Source organism: Emiliania huxleyi (genome assembly GCF_000372725.1).
Source record: "Emiliania huxleyi CCMP1516 unplaced genomic scaffold EMIHUscaffold_97, whole genome shotgun sequence".
NCBI classification, from domain to species: domain Eukaryota; phylum Haptophyta; order Isochrysidales; family Noelaerhabdaceae; genus Emiliania; species Emiliania huxleyi.
This window is the reverse complement of record NW_005194814.1, coordinates 129489-157439: the sequence shown is the minus strand read 5'-3', so window position 1 is coordinate 157439 and position 27951 is coordinate 129489. Positions and strand designations below refer to the sequence as shown.

Here is a 27951-nt window from a genome sequence, read left to right as displayed (position 1 = left end):
GCACGCCGTCTGCTCGCCCCCTGCTCCTCTCTGTGGCGGCAAAGCACAATCTCGGACCCTCTCGTATCCTCTCGGCGCCCTCTCGTCTCCTCTCGGCGCCCTCTCGGCACCTCCGTGACGGCCAGCCGCCTGTTGCGACGCTCGAGGTTCGCGCCAAGCGAAGGCGGCACCTGCGGAGGTGTCAGCGGAGGTGTCAGCGGAGGTTTCAGGGACGTGTCAGCGGACGAGCCAAGGGCGGCGGCGGCAAGGACAGAGAGTAGGATGGTGAGGACGGTGGTGCGGGAGTGGGCAGCGAGGGAGGACAGGTCTCTACAGGCGACGGGGCACCGAGAGCTGTTCGGTGGCGGGAGAGAGGGGCGCGTCGACGTCAGCCTCGCGGCCGCGCCGCTCCTCCCAGTCGAGGTCGTCTCGCCGCTGCTGAATCGCGCGCTCGACGTCGTACTCGTGTAGCTCGAGGTAGTAGCGCGCCTGCTCAGCAGAAGAAGACGCTGCTCCACTCACCATGCGTACTGCTCGTACAAGCTCGAGAGGCGGCGGGGCGCCTCGCCCACCGAGCAGGAGTGCTGCCGGCGGAAGCAGAGGAGGGTCGTCGCGCGCTCCGCCTCGCGCACCTACCGCCAACTCGCGACCAGCCATTCATTCGTAGTGCCGAGGCTCGTCGCTCGCTCCTCCCCGCAGCTGCGGCGGCGGCAAGGTGGGGAAGACGCAGGCTGGGGCTGGTACACATCTCCGCCGCATCGTCCCAAGGCGGGCAGGGGTCCCACGGCCATGAGTAGTGCAGGCCCTCGCTCGCACCTCCGTCTCAGACCGCTCGGCCCACACCAGCACGGTAGAGCCTGGCCGCAGGGAGCGGTGCCGCAGGCTGTTGACGCGCGAGAGCTCCTCGGGCGCCATCCGGTGCCGCATGCACACCTGGAGAGGCGCGCGGTGTGGTCGTGAGAGAGAGCCGTCCGATCGCTGAGAGTCGAGCTGCGTGCTCACCGCGTTGAACGAGTCGTGCGGCCCGACCAGGTACGGCACCAGGAACCAGCCGCGCCGCTCCTCATTGGCCTCCTCCTCGTCGTCGCCATCGGCCGCGGCCGCGGCGGGCGCAGCCTGCACGCTCTCGAGGCAATGCGGCGACGGCGGCGTGGCCGCCGGCTCCTCCCCCCCGCACGCCACGCTCGCCACGCTCATGGTTCCGGACGGGTCCTCGAAGACAATTACGGGCTCCGGGCCGGACGTCGAGTCGGAGTCGGAGTCGCGGCTAGCGCTGTCGAGGGGAGCGGCGGGCGGGCAGACCGGCTGGGCGGAGGCGAGCACCTCGTCCAGCGCCCGAGTCATGTTTAGGTCCTCGACGTGGCTGCCAAAGCGGCAGCCTGGCGCCGAGAAGGACGGATCGCGGCAGCAGGTCCAGCCGAGGCGGTAATGCTGGCCGGGGTGGTAGCGGCACTGGCCGTCCTCGCCGTCCGAGTAGAGGCGCTCGCAGCGCGTGCAGCGGCGAACCGACATGCGCGTCCTGGGGGCGGACCTGCCTTGGATACCTAATCGTCGTGCAGCCCGTCCGCGCCCGAAAATGAGGGTTCCGCAAGAAAACTCGCTGGGCGACACTGGGCACGGGACTGGCGCGCACTGGCACTAACGAAGAAGAGAGACGGCAGCGCAAACACAACGCACTCTCTCACATGACAAGCGATCCCACGACAGCGATGATGAGAAGAGAAAGCCCGGTACTCGAGTACGACCTTCGCCGCCCCTCGCCCCCACCGGCACCGCCCTCCTCCTCCACCCCTCGCCCTCCCCCCCGCCCTACCGAACCACCCACCGCCCGCCCATGCCGACCTCCGCCCTCCCGCCGCCCTCCCCCTTCCCGCCCTCCGCCTTCGCCATCCCCCATCTGTGCATTCCACTCCATTCGCCCCCTCCCGCTTGGCGCCCATCCCGCCCTCCGCCCTCGCCCTCCACCCCTGCCCTGGCTGGCCTGGGGGCGACATCCCCACACCATCACGCGCCAAGTGGGAGGGAACGTGGACGGGGCCCTGAGCCGCGCCTAGCCGCCAAATGAATGGGGTGTTTAACGTGTGCCGAATTACTGTGCTTCCCGGGCGTGCAGCCTTTCGGTTCGTGAAGCTGAAGGGTCGGTCGTCGGTGCGAGTCTTTCCTCGATCCCCCGCCCTCCTCCGCCATCTCCGCCGCTTTGTTTGGCTCTCCAGCCTTACGCTTACCACCATCGGGAGGCGGCGAGGCGAAATCTAGGGCGAAATCAGACTCGGTCGAAAGACCCCAGATTGGGATCCATGCCTTTCTTTCTGGACCACAGCGCACAGGGTGGCCCGCCACAACGACCCCTGGAATTGCGACTCGCCGCTTTCCTCCCGCTGTGATTCTGTGTGAGCTCTGTGTCGTGTTCTGCTAACAAACAGCGTGTCTCGCGAATACTTGATTTTTCCAGGCGATCGGATTTTTCCGCGCCTCGAAATTCCTAACAATCGCCTCGCCGCTCCACAATGCCTTTCTCCGTTGCCTCCAGCCGCGCGGCGCCATCGTCCTCGATCCAGTGCCGGCCTGTGACAAGCTTGGCAGCTCGCGGATCGACGATCGCCACGAGCTGCTGCCCGGCGACCGCCGCTCGCCTTTTCGACGACAGTCCTAACAATCGGCGGTGAGCGGCACCTCCTTGGCCCAGCACCGGTGTTGTCACGTCTCAGCTGCTTCATTGCCATGTCCAGTTATGGCGGAGACGCGCTGATACCATTCCTGTGCACGAAGTTGGACCAGCACGGCCATCGGGTGCGTGGCGCAAAAAGACCTGTTTGCGCTGTCTTCGATATCAGCGGCTACATGCGCTGCTGCGCGTACCTGTGACGCACACATGTTGATCACATCTATATACCTCACTAACATACAGCTGGCGAGCCTTGCATCCCTTGTCTGGCCATGCTGTGCATCATCTCACCGTATGCAGCCGTATACGCCCACGGTGCTCACAGGGTCGGGCGTCACGGTGCTCGTGGCAAGCATCTCCGTCACTCTTGTGACTTGTGGGCTTGGTGGTGTTGCCTCCGGTGCTACTGCTGGCTAGGGTGCCAATGGCGCGACGGGAGGCGGCCATTGGCGCCACTACAGCAACGATTGTTAGGCCGTGGAAAAATCCGGAATTCGTGCCCCGAACCGGCCGACACGTGGCCGCATATATGTGTATATACCACGTCCGTATGGGCTGCACAAGCCAAACCACGCTCACCACAGCTTGCCACAGTGTGGCCCCTGGCAGTGGTAAGCCATTCTTGGTGTACCAGCTCACAGGAGGGCCGCTTGAACACGATTGTTAGCTCGATCGGTCACACCGCCATCGCCGTCGGGGAGAGGGGGGACGACACTGCCTCGGCAGCGTGCACCTCGATCCTGTACCGTGTTTGTTATGACCCCCCCCAATGAACACACCAGTGAGGGTGGGCGAGACGATCGAGGGGTCCCGTACCATGCGGAACCGACCCTATCCAGTGCTCAAGTGCTCAAGACGGCGTGAAAAATCAAGTATTCGCGAGATACCTAACAACAACAACAACACTCTCACAGGTAGGTAGGAAGGAAGGTGAAGAACAGCCAGGCTCGGACTGGACACCAACGCGGTATGGGTGGACGCGAGACAGATGATCACGACAGCTCACAGATAAGTGACACAAAAGAAAAAGCGCGTTCCCGTCTATCGGTCCGGCGGCCCCCAGCAGACACGCCACAGGCGTCAAGCAGCAGCAGATTCGATAGCGCCGATGTGCCTCTACCTCCTCTCCTCCTGCGACGAGCTCGGCCGCTCGCTCGGCCGCTCCGCCAGCCGCTGCGTCGCGGAGCTCCCTGCGGCTGCTCGGACCGCAGGTGGCCTTCTGCTCGTCCTTCCCGGCCTCTTGCTCGGCGCCTGCTTCGCCGGCGTCTTCGCCCTGCTGATGATCGTGCCGAAGTGGGCCGCGGGCTCACACCGCCGCGTGAGCGAGTCGGTGCGGCACTACTGCTCGACCCTCCGCGCGGGGGTCGACGCCTACCAGGGCCGGCCCGTCAACCAGGCTCCGGTGTTTGGCGCCGAGCTGGGGAGCTTGTTTGGCGGCGGCGCGCCGTCGAATCTGACGATGCCGGAGCGCATCGAGATTGGGGTGCCGCCCGGCGTGCCCGGCCAGCCGATCCAGATCACGCACCCGCGGCTCGGAACCTTCACCGTCCTCGTGCCGCACAACACGCCTCATGGCGGCTCGTTTGTGGTCGAGCTGCCCGGCGGCGGCGGCGGCGGCGGCGGCGGCAGCGGCTTGCCGCCGGGCACGAGCGGCGCGCTCCTGCTGGCGCAGCGGCTGCTCTCTGACCGCTGCGCCGCCTGCGTTGCGGAGGAGAGCTCACGCAAGCTCGCAAAGCCGGCAGCGCCAGCACTCTCTCCCCCACGCCACAGGACCGTCCCCGGCACACAGGCGTACTGCTGCTGCTTGCCCGTGTTCCTCGTCGCACTCGTCTTTGTGCCTCTGGTGCGGCGGCGCCGCCCCTGATCAAACCCCTTGTGCTATCTCGCACCCCCCTCCTCCTCCTCTCCCTGCCCCGCAGGCGCTCGCCGTGGAGCTGCTCCTGCTCGCCCTGTCCGCGTGGGTCGAGGGCGGACGCGCGGGCATGCTGCCGCCCTCGCTGCTCCGCGCCCGCTGGTGGCTGCAGGTGACCGCGCCAGCCGTATTGCCGCACCGCGCTGACCGCACCGCACCGCACCGCCTCACCATCGCCCCCGCGCCCGCCCCTCTCGCTCCACCTTCTCGGAGCCTTCCGGGTAGGTGCGCGGCGTCGTGCACGACATCGACTGGCGCACTTCCGCCGCAGCGCTCGGCTCGCCCTCGGCCATGCTCCTGTCCGGGTGCCTGTCCGACTGCCCATGCGGCGAGGCGGGCGGCGGCAGCCCGAGTGTCGGGGGCGCGGGGGGCGGCGGCGCGGAGGGGAGCGCGAAGCAGCAGAGCGGCGGCGGGCCCGGGCCACCGGCGGGCGGAAGGCCGAAGCCGCCGCCGCTGGACCTCGTGTGAGCTGAGGCTGCGCCGATTCGTGACGGACGGGCGAGAGAGAAGAAATTAGGAAATCGATGAAGATACGTCGCTGAAAAAATGGAATTTCCCCCCGTTTTGTTTTGGGGGGAAAATGGAAAAGAATTCGCGGCGATCACTGGCGCCGTTGTCGACACCTTCTCGCCCACGACTGGGCGGGACAAGCTGGGTGCGCTGCAGGCCAGAGGCTGGACACCGGACGAATGGTCGCGCTCGCCGCGCTGGCGGCGCTCGCCTCCGCGGCGCTCCTGCCCTCGACAGCGCTGTACGGCAGCCCACCGCGACGGCCGCCCATGCGCGTGTGTATGCGCCAGGAGCCGCCCGCGGCGCCGACGGGGTTCCAGATCGCTGGTGTCGATGTCGCCGCGGCTGGCGTGATTCCGTTCATGCGCCGCCGCGACGGCGTCTATTATCTCATGCAGTCGCACGAGAACGGCACGCGCGCCGGCCTCCTCTCCGACTTTGGGGGGAAGCGCGAGGAGGACGACGTCGACGCCTACTACACCGCTGCCCGCGAACTGGCCGAGGAGACGGGGTCAGTATTTGGCTCGGCAGAGGCGCTCGCCTCGCGGCTGCGTCGCGAGAGCCCCGCGCGCGTCCTCAAGCGCTCGGGGCGCTACGTCACCTTCCTGCTCGAGGTTCCCTTCGTGCATGAGGCGCACGCTCGCGCCAGCCCTCCCCGCGGCCGCGGCCACAGCGGCTGACCTGCGCGCGCGCGACCGGTCCGCCCCTCGCGTTGCAGGCTCGGCTCAGCGCCGTCGACCACACCGCGTCCGAGGGTGCCACCGCGCGGCACTGCCTCTGGCTCCGGCCCGACGAGGTGATCGGAGAGATGGAGCGGGGCCACGTGCTGCAGCGGCTGCTGGTGAGGGCGCGGCAGGGGCGGGCTGTGGAGGCGGCGGGCCTTCAGCGCGAGCTGCTGCTGCAGGCGGCTGCCGAGCGGGAGGCGCGGCGCACCCCGCAAGCGCCCCTGCACACTCCACAGAACCCCCCCCCCCTCCCCCTCCTCTGCCGCCGCCGCCTCTCTCGCTCCTCCCCCGGGCCCCAGCCACAGCGGGCGAGGGGCCGCGCCGCCTCTCCAGTCCCACCCCCCTTACCCCCCCGCGCGCCCGGCAGGCGGCCGAGGCAGACACACTCGAGCGGCTCGAGGAGTCGCTCTCTCGGCCCGGCCGCCGGAGAGGCCTCGTCCGCTTCCGGCTGCAGGCGACGCAGCGGCTGTGGCGGAGGAAGGCGGCGCGGAGGAGGAGGGCGGCCGAGTTCGGGCCGTGAGAGCGCGGGCCGACGCGTGCGTGTACGATCCGGTCTAGAAGAGATCGTCCGCACCAGAGGCGTCGCCGCAGCGCACGTGAGAGAGCAGGCCTGTCGTCGCCCACTTGTGCGTGTACTTTCTAAAGCCGGGAGTGTTGTGAATTTGACTGTGGCGTGCTGAATACAAGAACGATTGGAGCACCTCAACTAAAGACTAGTGACGCCACAGCCCACACGAGACACGTCAGCTGCGAGAGCTGTGGTCTCTGGTCACGGACGAGACACAAAATCAAACATATGAGTCATGAGCTTTATGCGCAATGTGGGGCGTCAGACTCATGCTGATCTCTGACTTGTGAGAACGCTGCCTGCTCTACGCTACCTGCTCTGCGTTCTGAATTTTTCCCGGCTGACACTTGCTGACGCCCACTAGACACATCCCCAACCCAACGTTCAAGCCAACAGCAACGCGACAACGCGAGGCTCTCAAAGCGATGCCGAAGACTGCTTGCGCCGCATGCTCGCAGCAGCCTGAGCGCGCTCCCAGGCGTCCTGGGCATAGCGCTGGGCGTTGCTGACGACATTGTCATTGGTTGCATCCTCGAGCGGCGCAGGCTCGAGCGTTGGCTTCCTCGGGGACGGGATTATGAAGACTGGCTTCTCCGGTTCTGGCGCAGCCACAGTATCACCCTCAGACAGCGAGTACGGCAGCTTCGTAGCGTCCTCAAGAGGCTTCGGCTCGGTGGCGGTGAAGCACTTGAGGCAACGCAGGTCCATGATTGTTGAGCGGGAGCCGCGCTGTGGTCCGTTGGTGGTCGCGTCTGCGAGCCCTCCTTTCAATGCAAAATAAAAAATCCGGAAGCGCGGGGAGCGGGGGTTCGATTTCTGTGTGCTCTTTTGCCCGTTTATCGCGCTGCTCGTTGCGTACACACAATTGAGCTCCGCTGCTCCCACACTCGAGAGCACTCCCTCAGCGCTCAGGAGGGGGGTGTCCTGCGCTGAGGCGGATTCACAGTACACGGTGCATTAGACAGACACTCCTCTCTCTCTCTCTCTCTCTCTCTCTCTCTCTCTCTCTCTCTCTCTCTCTCTCTCTCTCTCTCTCTCTCTCTCTCTCTCTCTCTCTCTCTCTCTCTCTCTCTCTCTCTCTCTCTCTCTCTCTCTCTCTCTCTCTCTCTCTCTCTCTCTCTCTCTCTCTCTCTCTCTCTCTCTCTCTCTCTCTCTCTCTCTCTCTCTCTCTCCAACTCTCCCCCCCCCCTCTCTGACTCTGTCCTCCCATCTCTCGCTCTCTCTCGCTCGCTCTCTCGCTATCTCTCGCTCTCTATCTCCTAGCTATCTCATGGACATAGCATGCCTCAAGCTCGTCCCGAGCGTGCAGCCTACACGAGGAATTGCGTATAGCCGTACTGCCTACACTTCTTCTGAATGTACACCATCGACGGCAACGGGAGGGTCAGCCCCGTCGTCGGGTCCGTCGGAGGAGACGGGGGTGCAGCTGTGCCGGGGGTAGGAGGGAACGGCTTGGACGCCGCCCACTGTGGGAGCCCGCGTTGCGCAGATTGACGGCGCCCCTTGCAGCAAAAGGTCACCGCGAGGCACCTGGCGAAACTCGCCCGGCAGCGGCTGCACCAACCAGCCACGCTCTGCCAGCAGCGGGAAAGAAGAGCCGCAGCACGGCCGCAGGGTGCACACAAGCACCCGAAAAGGCCGGCACAGAACTCGGCAATCTCGGCCCCTGCAGCACTGTAGAGGTCGCGCTGCTGGGCTGGGACGCAGTCACATGGGTGGCACGAGAATCTGCTCAAGCAGGACGGCGGCGAGCAGCCACCGCCGCTACAGCAGGCCACGCCGCACCGCTGCTGCTTGGGCTCCTCCTGCCACAGGGAGCGCGCCTCGTCGAAGTTCACCGCGGGAGCGGGTCTCGCAGGGGAGAGAAGGAAGAACAGGGCGAAGGCGGTAAACAGGAGGCTGAGGCCGCCGAGGAGGAGGACGGTATCACCACAGCTCCTGCGGAGGCGGGCTCAACGCCTTGCGAAGCGGCGCTCCACCCCGCTCGATTTGGGGCGGATGGCAGCGGCGCCGGGCGGCCTTCTGTGAGCGCGCCTGTGGCTATGGAGCTCAAAGGGCACATCCACGAGGAAGCCGGTGTGGTTGACCTCCTAGGAGCGTCAGAGAAACGGGTTTTGAGGGACTGACGGCGCCAGGCGCACCGCTTCGGCGTGCGCCCATGGGACGAAGCACGTGTGGTTGAAGATGCCTGCGTGGGACGAACACGGGATTGGAGGACGGGCAAGATGTTGGGCGTCAGGCGGGCCGGGTCCGCTGAGCACCGTACAGCGGAGCTGGTAGAGACGGAGGTGGGGGAGTCGACGGAGGGGGCGAATGGTCGTACGGATGCTCCCACTTCTGCGGCACGAAGGATGGTTGTTGGTGTTTGGTGTAAGGCCACGTTTCCTAAGCACAGGTTCACGTCTGACGACGCCGCCGATGCAGAATTCTAGCGGCGACGAAAGCGCACCACGTCGCGACCGACGCCTTGAGCGAGCATGCTGCGCCACTGGTCGTACTGATAGTGATCAGCGTCGGGGCCCATGCTCATCATGGGCATGGCAGGCAGCGCGGCAGTGCCGCGCAATCTGAACTGCCGGCCCCCGGCGAAGCGGGCGCGAAGTAAAACGAGCGACGGGGCTTTTACTTCTCTGTTCTAAGGCTGGAGGATTGTTGTTGGCAAACGAGAGAGAGAGAGAGAGAGAGAGAGAGAGAGAGAGAGAGAGAGAGAGAGAGAGAGAGAGAGTCACTCCTCTACAAAATCCTCGAACCCTGTGGTTAGTCATCCATCCACCTTCGTTCGGGTATGTGTGTGTGTATGTTCGTAAGAGCCACACACACTGCAAACCACAGCGGGAGCTCAGCGGCGAATCGTTTCCAGGGGTCGTTGGCGGCTGCCACCCTGTCCAGACAGACAGACAGATAGATAGACAGAGCCCGGGCGGTGGAACGATGGGTTAGGTATGTGTGGAAAATGACGGCGGCGCACTTGGCACACACACGACACCGAGGAAGACCAGCCACAAGGAAAGTACATACTCGAGTACTCATCAACGCCAGTGTCAACATCCCCTCCGGCTAACGACGAGACGCACGTGATTCGTGATCTGGTCCTCACGGGGTTGACCCGTCTCCTCCAGATCGGAGACGGCCTCCATGAACGGCTGAGCATTTGCGCAGCAACACCTTAAACTTTTAGGCCCTCCAAATTCGGTCGGGTCGGAGCGTAGCGGTTCCTAGCGGAGTGGGCCCCGAGTTTGAAAAGGGCGACGGACGCTTGCGTCCTAGCCTCCAACAACGCCTCCCCGGCGCAGAGGGGCCCCCGGAGGGATGCGCAACCGCTCCACGCCACGCCGCTTGCGGCGGTCCTATTCCCGCTCATTATTTTTAGCCTCCGGGAGCAGCTCGCTCCGTCTCCCGCGACGTTGCGCGCATGTACATGCGTGCCCGTGTCCTGCTTCTTCTGCTCGCCGTGGCGCACTGCCACCAGCTCACGCCCTCGGTGCGGCCGTTTGGCCGTGTGGCGCCGGTGCGCGTGCGGCTGTCTCCGCTCGCGATCGCCTCCGACGCCGAGTCGACCGCGTTCGAGGCGCGGCGGGAGGCGGCCGTCGCGTCGGGCTTGGACGAGGACGCCACCTCCCTCGGCAGCGTTGTCCGGCGCGAGGGCGAGCTCGTCGTGCTCGAGCCTCCGGTCGGCTGCGAGCCGGCCGACGGGTCGCTAGTCGCGTTTGCAGACGGCGGCGTGGGTGCCGTGCTCTTCTGCCGCGTCGGCCTCGCCTTCGCGACGCAGCTCAGTGGGCCGGCCGCCGTGCTCGGCGAGGCGGCTTCGCGCGGTGCCGGCAACCTCACGCTCCCCCTCCCCGCGCCGGACGAGGCCTGGGCCGGCGAGATGTCTGTGCGCAGCCTGCTCGCAACCGCTGGCCGCGGCGGCGGCGGCGGCGCGGTCTTCGAGGAGCGGGTGCCGCAGGCGAGGCGGGTGCCGATCGGGAAGCCGCTCCACACCGGTGTCACGGCGGTAGATGCGCTGGCGCCGATCGGCCGCGGCCAGTCGATGCTGCTGCTCGCTCCAGAGACGCTGCCCTCCGCCTCTGGCTCCGCCGCACTCGCCTCGCGCATGCTGAGCGGGGCGGCGCAGTTTGCGCCCGAGGTGAAGCGTGTCGTCGTCACCACCGCTGAGGGCGCCGAGGCCGCTCGGAGAAGCGAGTGGGGCGACGGCTCGTGCCGCTGGTTGCAGAGGGCGACGCGGCCCGAAGCCTTCCGTGAGCCTTCTCGGAACCTTCCTGTAGGCTCGCGGCTGCTGGTTGCAGAGAGCGATGCGGAGCTCGTCGTCGCCGCGCAGGCGGCGTGCTCGATGGCGCAGCGCGCGGGCGGAGACGCGTTGGTCGTTGTCGACGATTTGGCGCCGCTGTTGCGGCTGTGGCGGGCGGCGGTGCGCGCCGAGCGAGGTCGGCCGTCCAGCGCTGAGTTGGTGAACTAATCAGCGAGTGGGTCCACAGGTGCGGGTCGGCGAGGAGCTCGGCCGGGTCGTGCGCCCCGAGGAGGCGGCGGCCGCGCTTGCGCCAAACCGCTGGTGCGGGGCCTTTCTGAACCGTCTTTCAACCCGCTGTTTAGGAGGGGTCGATGCTGCGAGGCTTCTACTCTTGCCTCACCGAGCGGGCGCACCGCCGCCTCGGGGGCGAGTCGGTGACTCTGCTGCTGCTGCAGCCGTCGCCTTCTGTCCGCGCGTCGGGCGCGGCCGCGCCGGAGACGCTTTCAACCCTCTCCGAGCCTCCTCTGATCCTTCCCGGAACTGTCGCTCAAGGCGCGGCCGCGTCGGACGCCTTTGCGCTCGGCGATTTCGAGGCGGCCGGCTTCTCGCAGCGCGCGCTCGGACGGCTCCGCGCCCTCGAGGCCAAGGGCATCGCCCTCACGCCCCCCGTCCTCGAGAAGCTCGGCAGCACCCTTAGGGCTCGGGCCGCAGCCCACCCGCGCGCAGGGCGTCCCGGAACTTTCTCGGAGCCCTCCTGCAGGCATCCCCGCGCCGGGCTCGGGCCACCCGCGCGCAGACGGCGGCCGGGCGGCCGGCGCGCACGTCGAGGAGCTCACATCGCTCGTCGACGGCCACATCGAGCTCTCCGAGCCGCTCGCCGCCGCCGGCCGCTCGCCGCCGATCGACCCCACGCAGTCGCTCACGCGGATCGGCGTCGGGTCGACGAAATTGCGGCCAACGGCGCGCTGGGCGGCGGTGTGGCCGGCGGCGGCACGTCGGGTCACTCGCCCGCTCTGCGTCGCCTAGGCGAGCTCTGCGGCCATGCGCGCCGTGACGCGCGCGCTCCGGTTCGCGCTCGCCTCGGCGGCCACCCCGGTGGTAAGGACGCGTCCATGACACGCCCACGACACGTCCCACAGGTTGGAGCTCGCCTCGGCGGCCGACCCGGTGGCGTGCGAGCCCGCGCAGCGCATCCGCGCGGACGCGTGCATCTCCGTGCTGCAGCAGCCCGACACCACTCCCGTCAGCTTGGGGGAGCAGGCGCCGTCTCATCGGGGTGCTTGCGTTCTGTGCGTCCGCGTGTGTGTGCGTGTGTGTGTGCGTGTGTGTGTGCGTGTGTGTGTGTGCGTGTGTGTGTGTGTGTGTGTGTGTGTGTGTGTGCGTGTGTGCGTGTGTGTGTGTGTGTGTGTGCGTCCGCGTGTGTGTGCGTGTGTGTGTGCGTGTGTGTGTGTGTGCGTGTGTGTGTGTGTGTGTGTGTGTGTGTGTGTGTGTGTGTGTGTGTGTGTGTGTGTGCGTGCGTGCGGGTGCGTGTGTGTGTGTGTGTGTGTGTGTGTGTGTGTGTGTGTGCGTGCGTGCGTGCGTGTGTGTGTGTGTGTGTGTGTGTGTGTGTGTGTGTGTTCGAGCGCCGCGTGAGGAGCGTCACTGTGCTGATCGCGGACGCCACCCCTGCTCTGACGCCCCGCTCCTCTCTTCTCTGGGCGCAGGTCGCACTGCTCTCCGCCGCCACGGACGGGCTCCTCGACGAGGCGGTGCACACGCGCGACGCCGCGGCGACCGACCAGCTGCTTCGTGACCTCCTCGCCGCCGTCTCCGCCGCGGCGCCAGAGCTGCTCCCCAAGGTGAGCCGCTCGGGCGAGCTCACCGAGGCGCAGGCGGCCGAGTTGCGTGGGCACACCCGCGAGTTCCTCGCTCGGGAGGAGGGACAGACGGGCTGAGCGCGCGCGGGGCGGGGTGGCTCGGCTCGGCTCTAAGACACACGGTATGGTCGCACCGCACCGTCCCTGCCATATCGCATATGTCTGAGCCAGGGACGGTGGGTGTGTAGGAACACTGCGCACCGTTGTATGGGGAGATGGCTCGTAAAAAAGTGCTGCGGTCTCTCAGTCTCACGCACCGTCCCCCTCTTTAGACTTTACACGGCTCTCTCCACGACGTATATCTCTCTGACTCTTGTCATCGAACGTCATGGAGATTGGAGTCATCACCGATGTCCCATCGGACCACGGACACGGGCGAGGCAGTCGAGGCGACCCGCAGCCTCGATTGGGTCCGTGAACAGTCGTACGCGAGGAGCCGCGGAAGGAGACGAGCGACCAGAACTGCTCTACCGCCTTCGCCATGGTGTGGAAGACAACAAAGAAGCCTACCAGACGCTCCAGGGAAGCGACGCGGGTCTCATAGAGCACCTCGAGAGTGCGCTGCTGTGCGAGCAGCTCCGCCGGCGTCAGAGCCATCTGTTGATGAACGCCAGGCGACGAGGGCTCGAGAGCAACGCCGGAGAGGCTGGCGCCGGCGACCTCGCCGTCGGGCTCCCTCCCGTGGATTAGGCGGAGCACGGCGCCCGGCACGCGCGGCAGGGACCCAAGCCATGAATAGTACCCGTCCATGGCGCCGGGTGACGGCCTCCCTTCGAGCTTGCCGATCACATCTGGCACTTTGAGGTCCTCGGTGGGCTCGTCCGCCGCGGGGGCCGAAGCGCCGAACCCGCGCGCTGCATGTGGTACGACGAGTCCATGTCCCGCCCCTCAACCAAGGAGGGGATCGGCCGGTGGTGTCCCAGCAGTCGCTCCGAGAGAAACTCGGGCCACTTCGTGGGTAGCGTGATATTTCGTGCGCGCGGCAGCTTATACGGGTTGTGCTTGTGGCCGAGCGTGAGGGTCTCGCACGTCACGCCGAGCGACTGAATGGAGAAGGCCTGCTTGATCGAGAGGAGCGAGCTTGATTCGACCGCCGCGAGCGCCGACAACCGCCCGTCCGGCCGCCCCGTGGCGAGAAGCAGGCCGCGCACGATGCGGTGCGTGTGGCGGTGCGTGAGATGATCCTGAGGGTTGGCGCTGAAGACGGTGATGGCGGTGGCGGAGTAGGAGAGCGCAAACAGCTTCGAGAGGAAGGCCTCGGCGCATTGGCTCACATAGGGCAGGTCCGCTATCAGCACCACCCGGCCGGCCACCCGGTGCAGCCAAGGCCGCCCCTGCACGAGCCGTACCACCACCGTGGTCCACCACGGCAAAAGCGCATACACCATCGCATCCACGATGCGGATCAGGTAGAGGGCGGCGACTGCCGCCGGCTCGTCCTCGTTGCCGGACGCAATGGCGGCGTGCACCGCGGCCAGCGGCGTCGCTCCTGCCAGGATGGTTCCAAAGATGTAAAGGGTCGAGAGGATCCATGAGTATGGCGACTCGAGCACGTGCTGCGCCCAGCGACGGCCCTCGGCGCGGAGGGCGCGGCCGGTCTTCGAGTCGGCCTGCCGGTTGGCACCGTGGCCAACGATCCCGGCAATTGCGCGGAAATGAGGCTCGCCGCAGAGGTAGGAGAGCTCGCGCGCCTGCCGCCCCGCGTCCGCCCCGCCAACGTTGTGCATTAGCGCGAGGAGCAGGTGGGTGAGCAGCTCGTGGGTGGCGGCAACCTGCGGACGTATCGCAGACGTGTCATGGACTCGTCCCGTTGGCGTTCAGAGCTCGTGGGTGGTAGCAACCGAGATGGAGCACGGCTCAGCGACGCGCAGGCCCGTGAGCACCCCCCTGGGGTCCTTGGTGGATGGTGCACAGGGCACAGCAGATCAGCACTTGGACTTGCGCGTGCTGGGTGCTGGAATAAAGGGGGCCAGAGCGTTCGTTCTCCTGCGAGGTTTGCAGCCTGGTATTAGTGTGGCAGCTGGTATGTGGTACACCGTGCTAGTACGGCTTTAAGACTAAGAGATGTCGAATGAATCACACATACGCGCGCGCGGGAGACACATATGTCATATCAATACGTATTATCATTGTCAATGTACAATGATGGGCTCTGTCGTATCTGTGCTCTGTCGAGCAGCTGTCGAGAGAGCGTCCGCCCTGTGAAAATCTCACGCATATTACAACCAAGCATGCAATTTTACCTATGCCTCGCACGTGATGCCGAGCCTTCCGCACAGTGCTTTGAAGGCCTGCATCTCCTTGTGGGAGATGCCGTTCCGCCCGACGCGCACTTTGGCGAGGCGGGGCAGGATCGGCGGGGCCGGCCTCCGGCGCTCGAGCCTCGCCGCCTCCTCCCGCACAAGCCGCAGTTGTTCCAAGTCTCCAGCTGCGGCGTCGCTCCAGCGCTCCTCTGTGCTCGTGGGGGACGCCGGCCGAGACTCCGGCACGAGCACCTCGGCCGGCGCCAGCATCTCGTGTGCATACTCGGCCGCCTTGCCCGCCGCCTTGCCCGCCGCCGTCTTCTCGATGTCCGCCCACCACTTCGGCGTACCGACGCGCGCCTCTTCCGCCGCGCCCCCAATGTCCAGGACAGCGGGCCTGCCCTTGAGCTGCGCGATGCGCGCCTCCAGGGCGTGGTCGACGAGCCGCTCCTCGATCCGCGCCTGCTCGAAGCGCAGCTCGTGCCGTTGGCGCTCGAGCGCCCGCCGCGCCTCGCGCTCCTGGGAGGGGAGGGGGATTAAGAGGGGCCAAGGGCACACCACCCTCGCACATCCCCACGCCCCATGATGAGGCATTCTCAGGACAGCGCGTGCACAGGCTGCAGGGAGGCTGCAGGGCGCCCGGTGCCGCACCTTGAGAAGGGATGCCACGTGCACGAGGCCCTCGTCGCCGATCTGGTTGTTGAAGAAGTTGAGGGCCTCGGCGAGCGGGCAGTGGCCGAGGCGCAGCGAGTCGCACAGCATCGCCGCCCCTACACGGGAAGTACACGGGAAGGCTCTGGGAAGGCTCTGGGAAGGCTCCGAGCAGGCCAGCAGGCTCCTTCCCCCGGGGGCGGGCTGGCGAGTGCACCTCTCCGCGCCCCTCCTGCACCCCGGCTGTGCGGACTCTCTTTGGACGTGGAGACCTCGGGTGCGATCTCGGCTGATCTCGGGTGTGATCTCGGCTGATCTCGCGCGCCCTCCGGCCCGATCGGGTTGGACGCGAACGAGATCGTCTCCAGACGTTCGCAGTCTGGAAGCCAGAGGCCGATGAAGCGCTGCAGCTGCGCGGGCCCCCATCCGCTCGAGTTGAACCTGCAGTGTTCACAGCCACAGGTATAAGGAGACGCCGCTCGCGGGCGAGGAGCAGAGCGCACGCCGCTCGAGTGAGGACCTGTTCACGGGACCTGCCGGCGTGAACAGCCTCTCTTTCACACCGAGCCACAACCCACCGCCGTGGGACCGCAGCCGCGTCGCGCTGCGGAGGGTCGTCACCGCCGTCTTGGCGTAGAGGAAAGTGGCCTGATCACGGCCGTAGCGGTGAAGAGCCGCCTCTCGGGAGGGCGGCCTCGCACACGGCGCGGGTAGAAGTGGCCAGCTCGGCGTCTGCGGCGTCGGCGAACTTCCGCGAGGAGAGCAGCCCGTGGAGCTCGGCCGGGCCGATGGGCGGTCGCCGTGCGAAGAGCTTGACGCGGCCTCCCTCCCCCCGCTCCTACGCGTACTCAAGAGCAGAGGGGGCGGTTGCCGGGTAGCGCAGTGTGGCGAGACGCGGGCCTCTGCCCCTCCCGCTCCTCGGTCTCTCCGCCGACGTCGTAGACTTGCTGCCACCCGCTCGAGGTCCACGACCTGGCGCGTGCAGTGAACCAATGGAGACCCAATGGGGAACCGGAGTCGGAGCTCCCCGAGCCCATCCCTCCCCTGCAGTCCATCCCTCCCCTAGTCCATCCCTCCCCTAGTCCTCGCGCGCGGGAGTACGACGCGAAGGTGTGCTGTGATCTGCCGCTCTGCCGCTCTAGGCGGCACGACTTTGCGAGCGTGGCCGCGTGGAACTCGGCCTCGAACCAGCCGTCCTGCGGACACGCCCCGCCCGTCTTCAGGGACGTGCCATGTGCGGGAGAGACGCATGTCTCTTCTCCTCGAGCCAGCCCACACACACACCTCGAGCGGGGCGGGCGGGGCCAGGCCCGACGGCTCGCAGCACGGCTGAAACAGGGTCTCGCCCAGCGCCTCGCTCACCTATGCAGCGGCTCGATCGACTCGCCCTCTCCTCCGCGCCACACCCCCTCGCCGGGCCTCGCGGGGCGTCGCTCACGCGTCGCTGCTCGGCGAGGGGCGGACCCGGAGCGAAGAGGAAGAAGCAGGTCGTCAGCGCGTGCGCGTACCTGTGCGGAGGTTCCGAGACGCTTCGCGGAAGGGTCCAGCAGAGGGAGACGCATCGTCAGCGTGTCTACGCGCACCACATCAGCCGCCGGCTGCGCGCGGCGGAGAAGGCCGCCTAGGTGAAGGCACAAGCATCAAGCTCTCTGCCGTACCGAGAGGCTTGTGCACACGCCCAGCTAGAGCTACTGCAAGTGGCGAGGGTGGCCGCGCCTCCTCCTCGCTCGTGCGCGGCCGGGAGGGCGTCTCGTGGTAGAGGCTGCACCAGTCGTAGTAGACGGCAACCTCGCCCGGAAGGGTCTTCCACGTGTACCTGGAGACGTCGAGCCGCTCACTTTCGAATGCCTTACTCACAGGCGCGTTGCCAGGCAGCCAGGGGGGGGCGCGCGCACTGTGAGTCGGCGACGGCGGTAGTCATCGCCGCGTGCATCGCGTCGCACAGCCGGACGATCGCTGCGCCGACGCGGTCAGGGTGCGCGCCAGGCGCGCGGCGGTGGCTGAGGACCACGACCGACAGGGCTCGCCCTGAAAGGGCGGGCCCCCGCCGCAGGGCGCGCACCTCCTCCGGCGTGTAGAAGGCGTCGGGGTGTCTCGCCTCTAGATCCCGCCTCGAGGGGAGAGAGAGGGCGGGGGTGCGCCCGGGAGAGGCGGACTTGATGTCGCGTGCGCGCGCGAGCAGCCACGAGCTCTTGAGGAGGCGGACCGGCGGCAGCGTGAGCCCATCGCGAGCCTCGCACTCGGCGTAGATGTCGCTCGCGTCCAGGCACCTCTCCCAGCTTCGCCCTGCAAGCTCGGCGCCCGCGAGGACGCGAAGCCCGTCTGCGCTCGCGGCGCGAGTCGCCTTGCAAACTGCGCTCCAACGCCCGCACACCAAGGCGCCGCCACTCTGTATCATGTGCTGCAAGATGTCAGGCGGCCCGGCGAGCACGCGGCGGACGGCACTCCCCTCGGCGAGCCGGCTCCGGGCAGTGGCAGCCTTCGCCTGCTTGTACCTGCTCGCCCGTCTGGCTCTCGTTGGCATTGCTAGCAACACCAGCTCCCCCGGCCGAACTCAAAGGCGGGAGATAAGCCGCCAACTCGAGTTTGAAGAAATCGAGCGCGGCAGTCGGACGGCGTGTGGTGGCGGCATGCCGTCCCATCGCTCCCTTGGGCTCTCTGTTTTCTTTCTTTCTCTCTTGTGACATAACTTGTGTTGTTTTGTTCTGGTTTTGTCGTTCTTTAGTCGGACGGCACACATCACGCAAAAAAACAACCCAGGCCAGAAAACAAAGACAGTTCACAACCCCTGACTTCACAGTTACTCTCGGTCTCGCGGGGTCCGTTGGCGTAGTTTCAACCCCCTCCGCCAAGGTCTCCGCGTCGCCAAACGGGGTGGATAAGTTTTGACGGCCGTCACGTTCCCCTCTCTCTCGGGTTGGAGAGAGTGTCAGCTTTTCCGGGGCCACAAACAGCCACACATACAACGACAAAAGTAGCCACTCGCCTGAAACCTGGCCTCGACACACGACACCTCGACAACTTCCTCGACACCACGAAACCTCGACACTGACTGCACTCAGTCACCTCGACACCAAAAATCGACACCCTCGACACCCCAGCTGTAAGTAGCATGTGTTCCAGTGGCGAGAATTTATGGTCGACACCAAAATCAGTGCCAACTCGACACCCTCGACACCCTCGACTCCCCTCGACTCCCGTCGACTCCCCTCGACAGGGCTCGACACCTCTATCCCTCGACAGCAGCTCAACACCCTCGAGCTCGACACCCCGCCGGGCCTCGCGACACCGCCACCTCGACACACACCAGGGCGCGCTCAGCCACTCGCACGCATGGATGCCTGCGGCCAGCTCTCCATTCGCAAAAAGGGAGCTGCGCTAACTTTTAAACATAACTCCCACAGACCTCCGTACTTACACGCCGCCGGGGCCTCCCTCAAAGTCGCCCAGTCAACGAGAAGCGCCCTGGCCCGCTAGCAATCGTACGAGTAAGCGCCAAACGCGGCGGGCGCGGTTCCCCGGCGCGGCGACTCCGGCCCCACGTCGAGCGGGGTCAGGTGCGGCCGCGGCGGGTGGACGCGCGGATCGCGCGTTGGCGATAGCACCGCCTCCATCCTCTCCTCGAACGTGGCCGCGCCCATCGAGCTCACCCGCATCATCTTGACTTCGGCGGACAGCTCGTCGAGCCGCGCCTGCGCCTGCTGCCGAAAGTCGCTCTCGATGCGGAGGTCGTCGACCATGTCGTTGCCCAGCGCAGGCCGGCCAGGCTCGTGGGAGTGCCTTCCCACCTGGCGCGCGGGAGGCATGGCTCGGAGGCTTGAGGGGACGGACGGCCGTCGCTGACGAGCCGCAGGCGCCTGCTGGTCCAAAAAGTGAAAGCACGGCAGAGTGCCGCGCAGCAGGCCGCTAAAGAAGCGACATGCTTGAGCTGGCGCATGCTTGCCGGCGTGGTAAGCTGGAACCCTGGGCATCGTTGCCATGTAGGCGGCGCGCGCGCATTCCGGGGTCTTTGCGTCCACCATCGTCTCTTGCACCTGTCGGCGTCGGGCCAGGTGCGCCTCGAGGCGGGGCAGCGAATTTTGCCGACGCGGACTACCGGCGTTGAGCGGTATGGCAGTGTGAGGGCCTGTCTCTCACAGCCTCACTGTCGTCCTATGCGAAAGTGTCTTGTTCTTGTCAACATCTGTGAGTCCAGCGGGTGGGCGGTGTGAGTCCGGCGGGCATGGCCGGCGATACGCACCCCTTGGACGATGGCGTCGGTGATGATGTCGTTCAGCGCGGCCGCCATCGCGGGGTGCGTGATGACTGCGGCGATAAGGCGGGAGAGAGCATCGACACACGCTGCACACACAGCAAACGCAGCGTGCTGGATCGACTCTCTGAGAAACGGCAGCACGGGCTTGAGGAGCCAGGCGAGCAGAGAGAGGAGGGTTCCAGCGAGGGCAAGGTTGAAGAGCAGCGACGGGAGCAGCTCCATCAAGCCTGGACACCTCTCGGTGGCGCATGTACGCGCGGAGCCAGTCTGCGTACGTCCGCGACGCGAAGCCGATCGGCACCGAGATCTTTTTTCGTTGAGAGCGCCTTGGTTCTTTAATTTTTTTGGGACGAATTCTTTTGTCTCCTCGTGACATTCGGCGGGGGCCGCCGGCGTAAACCGTCGGGGCCAGTCCCATCGCATATACATGCGCGAGAAAGCCGACCGACCGGGCGAGGCAAACAAAACCGGACCCGCAAGTGGCTGCCTCTGATTTGCCGCAGCGGCGGGGTTATGCTCGTCTTCTGGCTGGCCTCACCGTCGCGCCGCGCCGCTCAGTGGCAGCCCAGCCTCGCTGCTGGCGTTCCGTTGCGCCAGCCTCAAAGGCCAGCAATCTTGGCGGCGAGCGACAGCAGATGCGATCGATGCGCACCGGCGTCGGCCAATGTGCTAGCAAAGGCGCGAGAAAGGCCGTGCATGGTGGCGCTGCCTAGCTGCTGCCACGCCGGCGGAGCTTGGCACGGCCTGTGCGGCCGGTCGTGGCCACACTGACCCGCACACTCCTTTAGAGAGCTTTTTTCTTTGAGAGCGCCTTCGTTGTTAATATTTTTTGGCGCGAATTCTTTTGAGCCCCTCCGCCTTCGTAATGCCGACTGTCTGCTATAGCCGCAGCCACTCCCAGCTGCTCGGTGTCAACCTCTCAAGTCTCATAGACCAGCGCAAAGCGCCATAGGACGTATTTTCTTGTCAATAACAAGGTCTGTGAACAGAGTTCGTACACCGAGCAGCGGGGACCGCAACTCGAGATCCCTCGAGAGTTCACGCGGAGTCGGCTGGGGCTTCGGCTGGGGCATTACTGTCGTGGCGGCCGAAGAGCGGTGCTGGCCGCCGCCTCTCGACGGGGTCAGTGCGGCGCGTTCAAAATGCAGCCGCGCCGCCTCACCCGCGGCGCCTCTCGGCCGGTGACTGACCGACGCCGGCAGATGCCCACACAGCCCGGGGAACGGGCCGCGCCGATTGCGGCGCCTCTTCCTGCAAAGGTGGAGCACTGAGCGCGAGCGCGCATAGGCCCTCGCGCAGGGGCCCTTTTCCCCGAACCTGTGCCCGGGCCCTCCCCCAGGTACAACCGGCTTTCTCTTGTCGTGCCAGTGTGCTGGGAGAGAGGCTTCCCCCTAAGAAATTCTTTTGGCGGGAACGCCTGGGCGCGCCTTCGTATGCCGACCAAGGGCGAGCGAGGCGGCCGGCAGTTTCGCGGTCCGCATCGTGGCACTGCCGGCCTGGTATCCTGGGCGCCGCTGCAGCCCCAGGTGCTCTACGACATTGAGCAGTGCGTGCGGCGCTTTGCCGAGGCGGTGGCGGCCGGCGGCGGCAGCGGATTTGCTGAGTTTTCCGAGATCTGGAGGACGCTGCGGCCGGGGCGGCTGCTCGGGATGCGAGAGCGCTGCGGCCGCATCTCCGCCGTAGACGAGACGGACGCGCAGTGGGTGGAGCTGCTGCTCCGCGCCGTCGCGCGCCACATGCAGCCGCGCGTCAACGCGGCGTTCGAGGCGCGAGTCGGCGGCCTGTTCCTGTGCTACAGCCTGCACGTGGCGCAGCCTTGTGACCCGCCCGCGGCGGTGCCCATGAGCCTAGCCGCAGTCCCCGTGCGTCGACGCCGAAAGAGAGGAGGCTCTGTTTTGACACTGCAGGTGCCCATCGCCGAGGTGGACTGGCCCGCCCTCGAACTGCTCGCGCAGGAGCTGCGCGAGGCGCGGCACGCCGACGGCTTCGCCGCGCTGCACGCGCTGCGCGACGGCGGCCACTTTCGGCCCGTCAAGTGCCACGCTGGCTGGGCTGCCGACGGGGAGGCGTTTGCCTCTGCGCTCGACGAGGCGTCCGCCATGGCGCGGCGGAGCGGGGAGGCGGCCGCCGAGAGAGGGTCGTGCGGCGCGCAGATAGAGCAGCTGCTGCCGCAGCTCTCCTCCCTCGAGGCGCGCCGCGCCCTCCCGCCCCTCTCTCCTCCTACTGAGGCAGGCCGACCGAGGCTGACGCCGCTTGGGCTGAGCGCAGGCGTCCTACAGCGCGGCGTGGTCGGAGGCCGTGGCCGCCACGGGCAGCAGCCACGTGCGGAGCAGTGCCGGCCAGCTCTGTGGCGCGCTGCGCGCGACGCGGGAGCTGGACGAGGCGGACCGCGCCGCCGCCGCCGCCGCCGCCGCCGGCGGCGGCGGCGGCGCGGACGGACGGGCGGATGCTCATTCGCGCCGCGCGGCCGTCCGCGCGCGGGCGTATGAGCCGCGGCGCAACTCTAGCCTATGAGGTGTAAGGCGCTGCATGTGTTGTGCGTAGGAGTTAGCGTGCCCCGACAAACGGTGACACATAGCGGGGGACACTGCGCCGGGGGGGTATGCCTACTTTGGGGCTTTGTGTGGGTCGCGTTCCCTGTGTGCAGTTAGGGCAAGTGTGCGCGGGGCCGGGGCGCGGGCGGGGGCGGGGTCTTGGCGTCTGCCGCGGGGAGACCGGGGAGAGTGCCCAGGCCCCAGCGCAGATAGGTCGCGAGATGCACGCTGGGATTCGCTAGTCCGGGGTTGCGTCGACCACTTTGTGCGTAGGAGTTAACATTACAAAAAAGATCGATAGCGCGGCGGCTGGAAACACATAGGCGGCTCTCAACTCGAAAACGGCGCTCGAAAACGCGCGCGCGCCGGGAGCGCCGGATGGGGCTCTCCCCCAAGGAGGGGGAGGAGGAAAGAGCGAGAGCCTGCGGGACGCGCGCGCGCGCAGAGCGGCGGCGCCCCGCCGCCACTCCCCGACCCTTCCACACATGGCGTACAAGGAGGAGCAGCCCCGGCCGGTGGCTGCCTGTTCGCCCGCGCCGCCGCAGCGCAATCACAACCCTCCCACTGCACCTCGAAGCACGGATTGACACATAACGTAAGACGCGGCTAGGAGCCTACGTAGGGGCCCACGCCCCTGCGGGCCGCAGCGGCGGCTCGCGCAGCAAGCCTCGCTGGGGCCGCCTGCCGCCGCGGTGCCGGCCGCCCCTCCCCGCGCGCCTCTAGCAGCAGCCCCCGCCTGGACAAGGGGAGACGCGCCGGCGGTGAGGCCGAGGCGCGCGCACGAGTGGGGTGGAGCGGCGCGGAAGCAGGGGTGGCGGTCGGCCCTGCGTGATGCGCCTCGCGGCGGGTGCGGCGGCTGGTGCGGCTACAACGAAACGCCGGGGAGCGCAGGAGCAGGGCGCGGCGGTGGCGTGTGGGCGGCGGCGCTCACCCGACTTCACGGTCTCGCCAGCCTTCATGTTGATTTTCCGCGACGGCTCGTTGGATGGTGCCGAGGCCATGCGCTTCTTAATCTCGGTCGCCATGCACATGAAGGCGTCCTCGACGTTGCTTGCATTCTTGGCGGACGTCTCGAGGAAGGGGATGTTGACAGATTGCTGCGCGGAGGTGAAGGGGCGGGTGGGGGGAGGGGGGTGCGGCGTGAGCCAGGCGCGGCCGGCGTGCGGCGAGGCGCAGGGGGTCTAGCTGTCTCGGGCGAGCGTGCCCGGCGCAGGCGAGCCCGGCGGACGGCAAAAGCCGGGTGGGGCGAGCAAGGAGGAAGGGAGGGGGTGGGGTGGGGTGGGGGGGTGGGGGGGGGGAAGGAGGCGGGAAGTGGAGGGGATCGGGAAGGTGGGGCGCGCAGCGCCGACCCAACGGGAGGGCGGGAGAGCTGGCGCGCGGGGTTTGGCATGCGGGGCGCCGCGCACCGCAAACTCCTTTGCCGCCTCCGTCTCGACGCTGCGCTTCGATGTCAGGTCGGACTTGTTGCCAACGAGGAGCTTGTTGACGTTCTCCGACGCATACCTGTCGATCTCGTGCAGCCACGTCTTGACCTGCGCCGTCCGGAGAGGCAGGGAGGGCGAGCGTTCAAGGCGCGCCACCCTCACGCGACGGAGAGGCACGTGCTGATGCGGCAGGACGTGGCAGGACACTGAGGGCCGGGCCAACTCACGTGCTCGAAGGTCTCGGCATCGGTGGTGTCGTACACCACGATGATGCCGTGCGCGCCGCGGTAGTAGCTGCTCGTGATCGTGCGGAAGCGCTCCTGCGTTGCGCGGTGACGGAAGCGCGATCAGCGCCGGCAGACTGCACGTCTTTTACTGACGTGTCTCTCTGCGTCAAACGGAATCTGGAAATGGGCGCGCGCGCGCCTGCCCCGCCGTGTCCCAAATCTGCAGCTTGATGGTCTTGCCCTCGAGCTGGATCGTGCGGATTTTCTGCGACGCGGTGGGCATCCTGGGTGAGCACAGCGCCGCAGCCGGACAGCTGGGCGGGCGCGGCGGCGGCGCACGAAATCCACGCCGATGGTGCTGATGTGCGACTCGGTGTACGTGTCGTCAGCGAAGCGCAGCAGCAGGCAAGACTTTCCGACACCCGAGTCGCCGATGAGCACGAGCTTGAACACGTAGTCGTACTCTTGCTGGCTCTGCGCAGAGGAGTCGGCGCGGCGGTTTGGCGGTGAAGGCGCGCGGGTGTGTGGAGCGCGCCCGCGCGGCGCGCGAGGGCGGGGCGGGGGCGCGACGGCAGCTCGAGCGTGGCGGGTGCGGCGGCGAGCGCGAGGCGGGTGAGCGGGCGGTGGCGGGCAGGCGCCATGTCTTTTAGCCGGGTGAGGCGGGCGGCGGCCGTGAGACAAGGTGCGTAGGTCTTTTTCTTTCTTTTCCTTAAACAAACCAACTTACCCGCGCCTCTCTTCGGCCGGCCTCGAAATTCCGCAAAACCTCCCTAAAAAAAGAAACATTTTTATGTGAAGGTGGGTACTATACCAACTAAGTCATGGGCTCTCTCTCTCTCTCTCTCTCTCTCTCTCTCTCTCTCTCTCTCTGACTAGGTCCAGCCCTGGGTGGCGCAGGTTGTGACATTTGGCGATTCCGCGACTTACTGGGCCCCTGAGCCGCTACCCGTGTGCGATTTTTTGTGGCCCGGACATGATACTGATAGTAAACGGGTCAGAACCGGCCAAACACAGGCTACAGCCCCACACACGCGCCCGCCATAGCTCCTGGAGAGCATGCGCGAGTGACGCGCTGCAAGCCGCGAGAGTGGCATCAGAGGCAGGAACGACGTGCTCTTGCTGCACCTCGCAGCTGCACCAAGTGTGCTCGCAGTGTATGCCACGGCCACTGCCTGCGGCATTGCTCTCGTGCAGCTAGGCGATGCAGGTCCATCAGCAGGGCTCATCCAATGCGAGCGCACATTGTGCGTAGCCGCGGGCAGGTGGCAGTGCACAGCACACCGGCTGTGGCGGCTCGAATGCCCCCGGCAGTGCTGCTAGTCATCAACTTGCGTATTAGGGCCGCAGCAGACTGCTGCTGTGGCAGCAGCAGCAGCCTGCTGCTGCCTGATTCAGTCAAGCCAGCGGTGCAGCGAGGCGTGCAGAATTCGCGCGGTTTTGTCCCTCCTGAGGCTGAGCGCATTCGAGCCCGTCGACCGGAGTTGGATGGTACCACGCGTCTCACTGAGACGCGGGGTACTGGCCATGGCCGGGCTACGGAGCGTGAGGTGGCGAGCGGAGCGAGCGACAAAACAACGAGAAAAACACGGATCTGAGGATTGTCACAAAACCTCAGATCTTGCGCCACCCAGGGCTGGACCTAGTCCTCTCTCTCTCTCTCTCTCTCTCTCTCTCTAGCTGTGTGTGTAAGGTGTGTAGTGTGCTGTGTGATACGTCGAACGTTTATTTACCCTCAAGCCGTAATTTCCAGGGTGGGTAGTCTCAGCCTAGCTAGCGCAGCGCGAACAAGCTCCTCTTGTAGCTCGATCGGTCACACCGCCACCACCGCCGACGTCTCCCAGTGAGACGATGGAGAGGGGGGACGACACTGCTTCGGCAGCGTGCACCTCGATCCTGTACCGTGTTTGTTATGGACCCCCCCAATGAACACCCCAGTGAGGGAGGGCGAGACGATCGAGGGGGCCCGTACCATGCGGAATCGACCCTATCCAGTGCTCAAGTGCTCAAGAAAGAATTCTTAAGATACAAGCCTCTCTCACAGCACACTACGGGGGCCTGTTCCTTTTTACCCATCTCACAGTAGAGAGGTGTCCGTTTTTATTTATTTATTTATCACAGCACACTGGCACGACAAGGGCGCAAGAAAGAATTCTTAAAATACAAGCCTCTCTCACAGCACGCTGGCACGACAAGGGCGCGGACTGGCGCGGACTGGCACACACACCGGCTCACCACGAAAGAGAACAGACAACCCAAATGAGGGATGGGAGGAGCACGAGCAGGATTTTGGAAGGACGATCAAGGGCACAGGGGGGTTCTCCTGCCACTGCCAAGGGACACGACACACAGGCTCGCAGCGCGGTGCTCGGTGGACTCCCAACTCCACTGGCGGTCTCATCTCAGTCTAGCGACCTAACCTCCAGCTTCCTCGCTGGCAGTCTCTTTCACTACCACAGGCACAGTGACAGAGGCGGCCGAGGCTCACGCGCCGAGGGTGGCAGGTGCGGTGGTAGGAGTCTCCCTCTCTGTGGGCTTCGCTAGATGTGCGGCCTGCGCGTGTCCTCGTCCTTGAGGGTCTTGGGGGGGAAGGGGACTTCGAAGGGGATGTGTGTCTGTGCATGGTGTGTGTGTGTGTGCATGTGTGCGTTGGTAGGTGCGTGCGTGCGTGCGTGCGTGTGTGTGTGTGTGTGTGTGCGTGCGTGCGTGTGTGTGTGTGTGTGTGTGTGTGTGTGTGTGTGTGTGTGTGTGTGTGTGTGTGTGTGTGTGTGTGTGTGTGTGTGTGTGTGTGTGTGTGTGTGTGTGTGTGTGTGTGTGTGTGTGTGTGTGTGTGTGTGTGTGTGTGTGTGTGTGTGTGTGTGTGTGTGTGTGTGTGTGTGTGTGTGTGTGTGTGTGTGTGTGATTTGTGTGTGTGTGTGTGTGTGTGTGTGTGTGTGTGTGTGTGTGTGTGTGTTGTGTGCGGGCGCTGTGCGAGCCGCCCTGAACAACCACAACGGTGAGCGCGCCCGAGCACCGAAGGCACGCGAGCGCCGGCGAGCACCGTCGCCGCGCTTTGGCGTGGAGCGGTAGTACATGATGCAGCGCCGTGGCGCAAATTCCCAAGAATTCTTCTTGCGCGCACTTCATTCGCAATGCTGCCGCCCGTCGCGATCCTGACGACTGCCTGCATCTCGGCGCTCGCCCCGGCCACGCTCAACGGCCTCAGAATCGACACCTCTCCGCTCGTCACGCCGGTGCGTGTCGGGCGGCCGCTCCTCGCCCTCGTTGAAGTGAGTGAGGCGTGCGCGGCGGCGCAGCGAGAGGCCTACTTCTCGTTGATGCCGAGTAAGGCGCTACCAAAGACGTCGCTCGACCTGCGAGCGTGGGCGCCCAAGGACAAGGACAGCGTCGAGGCGGGCGTGTTTGCAAGGCAAACGAGCACCGTCCCGCATTGGAGCAACATCGGCGTGGTCGCGTGTGAGTCCGTGAGCGACTTGGCGGCGGCGGTGGCGAAGCAGCGACCACTCATCGAGCGCTGGGCGTACGAGTGCCTCAACGATTTCGAGACGAACCGGCTGTGGATCGATCTCGCCGAGCCCGTGGAGCTCGCCTGGGCCATTCGCCCGCCAGCGCCCTCGCTGCTAGAGTCGCTGATGGGCGCCAAGGCCGAGGAGCCGATGCTCAGCGTGGTGCCGCGCGAGGAGCCCTTTGATGATCTGCTGCGCTGCGGCTTTCTCGGAAAGCTCAGCCGCGATTACCGCGGTGGCGGCGTGAGCGCGCGAGCGGAGCGGATAGTCATCGGCAAGGAGCCCGAGACGCCGGCGCGGCGGAAGAGCCAGGAGCAGTTTGACAAGGTTTACGACAAGAAGAAGGAACAGAACGCTGCCGGCGGCCGCGGCCGAGTGAGGTAACGCGGCCAAGTGAGGCAACGGTGCTCGGTGGGACACACCCGGCGGAGCTTTGGGGGAGCCTGCCTAAACCATTTGCAGTGTGAAGCGCGTGCCCTCTCGGCTACTCGTAGATACTAGTAGTACTGTGGCCTGTGGCTGTGCCCAGATTGGTACTGTCTACTGAGCTGTTGAGACGTATGTGTGTCGTTCTCCCATGTGATTGGTCGCACATGGACATCGTTCGTTCAAGGCCGCCAAAAGAATACCTCCGCCGTATTTATACCGGTAGGGAGGCCGGCCAGGGCGTG

The 27951-nt window shown here is 66.1% G+C and overlaps 6 protein-coding genes across 6 annotated transcripts in view; 3 read left to right on the top strand and 3 right to left on the bottom strand.

Moving 5' to 3' along the window:
• The window catches only part of EMIHUDRAFT_466273 (Hypothetical protein), a gene marked incomplete at its 3' end in the record, with an annotated part of 1825 nt that extends 296 nt beyond the window's left edge, over positions 1–1529 (bottom strand). The window contains exons 1-5 of the mRNA XM_005756424.1: positions 982–1529; positions 796–912; positions 543–611; positions 328–468; positions 111–170 (exon numbers count right to left, since the gene is read on the bottom strand). Coding sequence (XP_005756481.1) covers positions 111–170; positions 328–468; positions 543–611; positions 796–912; positions 982–1491 — 897 coding nt within the window. The 5' untranslated portion in view covers positions 1492–1529. The remainder of the gene's footprint in view (positions 1–110; positions 171–327; positions 469–542; positions 612–795; positions 913–981) is intronic.
• Positions 1530–5193: 3664 nt separating this feature from the next.
• Positions 5194–5771, top strand: EMIHUDRAFT_360439 (hypothetical protein). The gene has a single exon (XM_005756423.1). The coding sequence runs from the start codon at positions 5246–5248 to the stop codon at positions 5744–5746; it is 501 nt and encodes a 166-aa protein (XP_005756480.1). The 5' UTR covers positions 5194–5245; the 3' UTR covers positions 5747–5771.
• Positions 5772–5993: 222 nt separating this feature from the next.
• On the bottom strand, positions 5994–7101 carry EMIHUDRAFT_439276 (hypothetical protein). Its single transcript, XM_005756422.1, has 2 exons — positions 6594–7101; positions 5994–6572 (listed from the first exon to the last, which is right to left on the bottom strand). The coding sequence occupies exon 1, from the start codon at positions 7065–7067 to the stop codon at positions 6777–6779; it is 291 nt and encodes a 96-aa protein (XP_005756479.1). The 5' UTR covers positions 7068–7101; the 3' UTR covers positions 5994–6572; positions 6594–6776.
• Positions 7102–9771: 2670 nt separating this feature from the next.
• On the top strand, positions 9772–12521 carry EMIHUDRAFT_107905 (hypothetical protein; the record flags this gene model as incomplete). The annotated part of the gene is made up of 7 exons (XM_005756421.1): positions 9772–10597; positions 10646–10767; positions 10950–11316; positions 11348–11562; positions 11614–11654; positions 11727–11892; positions 12291–12521. 7 exons carry the CDS (start codon positions 9772–9774, stop codon positions 12519–12521), a joined length of 1968 nt encoding a protein of 655 aa, XP_005756478.1.
• A 9860-nt stretch (positions 12522–22381) lies between these two features.
• Positions 22382–24459, bottom strand: Rab1a-1 (rab family GTPase). The gene is made up of 7 exons (XM_005756420.1): positions 24416–24459; positions 24117–24251; positions 23977–24042; positions 23778–23870; positions 23533–23658; positions 23058–23223; positions 22382–22862 (listed from the first exon to the last, which is right to left on the bottom strand). Exons 1-7 carry the CDS (start codon positions 24416–24418, stop codon positions 22846–22848), a joined length of 606 nt encoding a protein of 201 aa, XP_005756477.1. The 5' UTR covers positions 24419–24459; the 3' UTR covers positions 22382–22845.
• Positions 24460–26905: 2446 nt separating this feature from the next.
• Positions 26906–27664, top strand: EMIHUDRAFT_107901 (hypothetical protein; the record flags this gene model as incomplete). Its single annotated transcript, XM_005756419.1, has 1 exon — positions 26906–27664. The coding sequence occupies one exon, from the start codon at positions 26906–26908 to the stop codon at positions 27662–27664; it is 759 nt and encodes a 252-aa protein (XP_005756476.1).
• Positions 27665–27951: the final 287 nt, after the last annotated feature.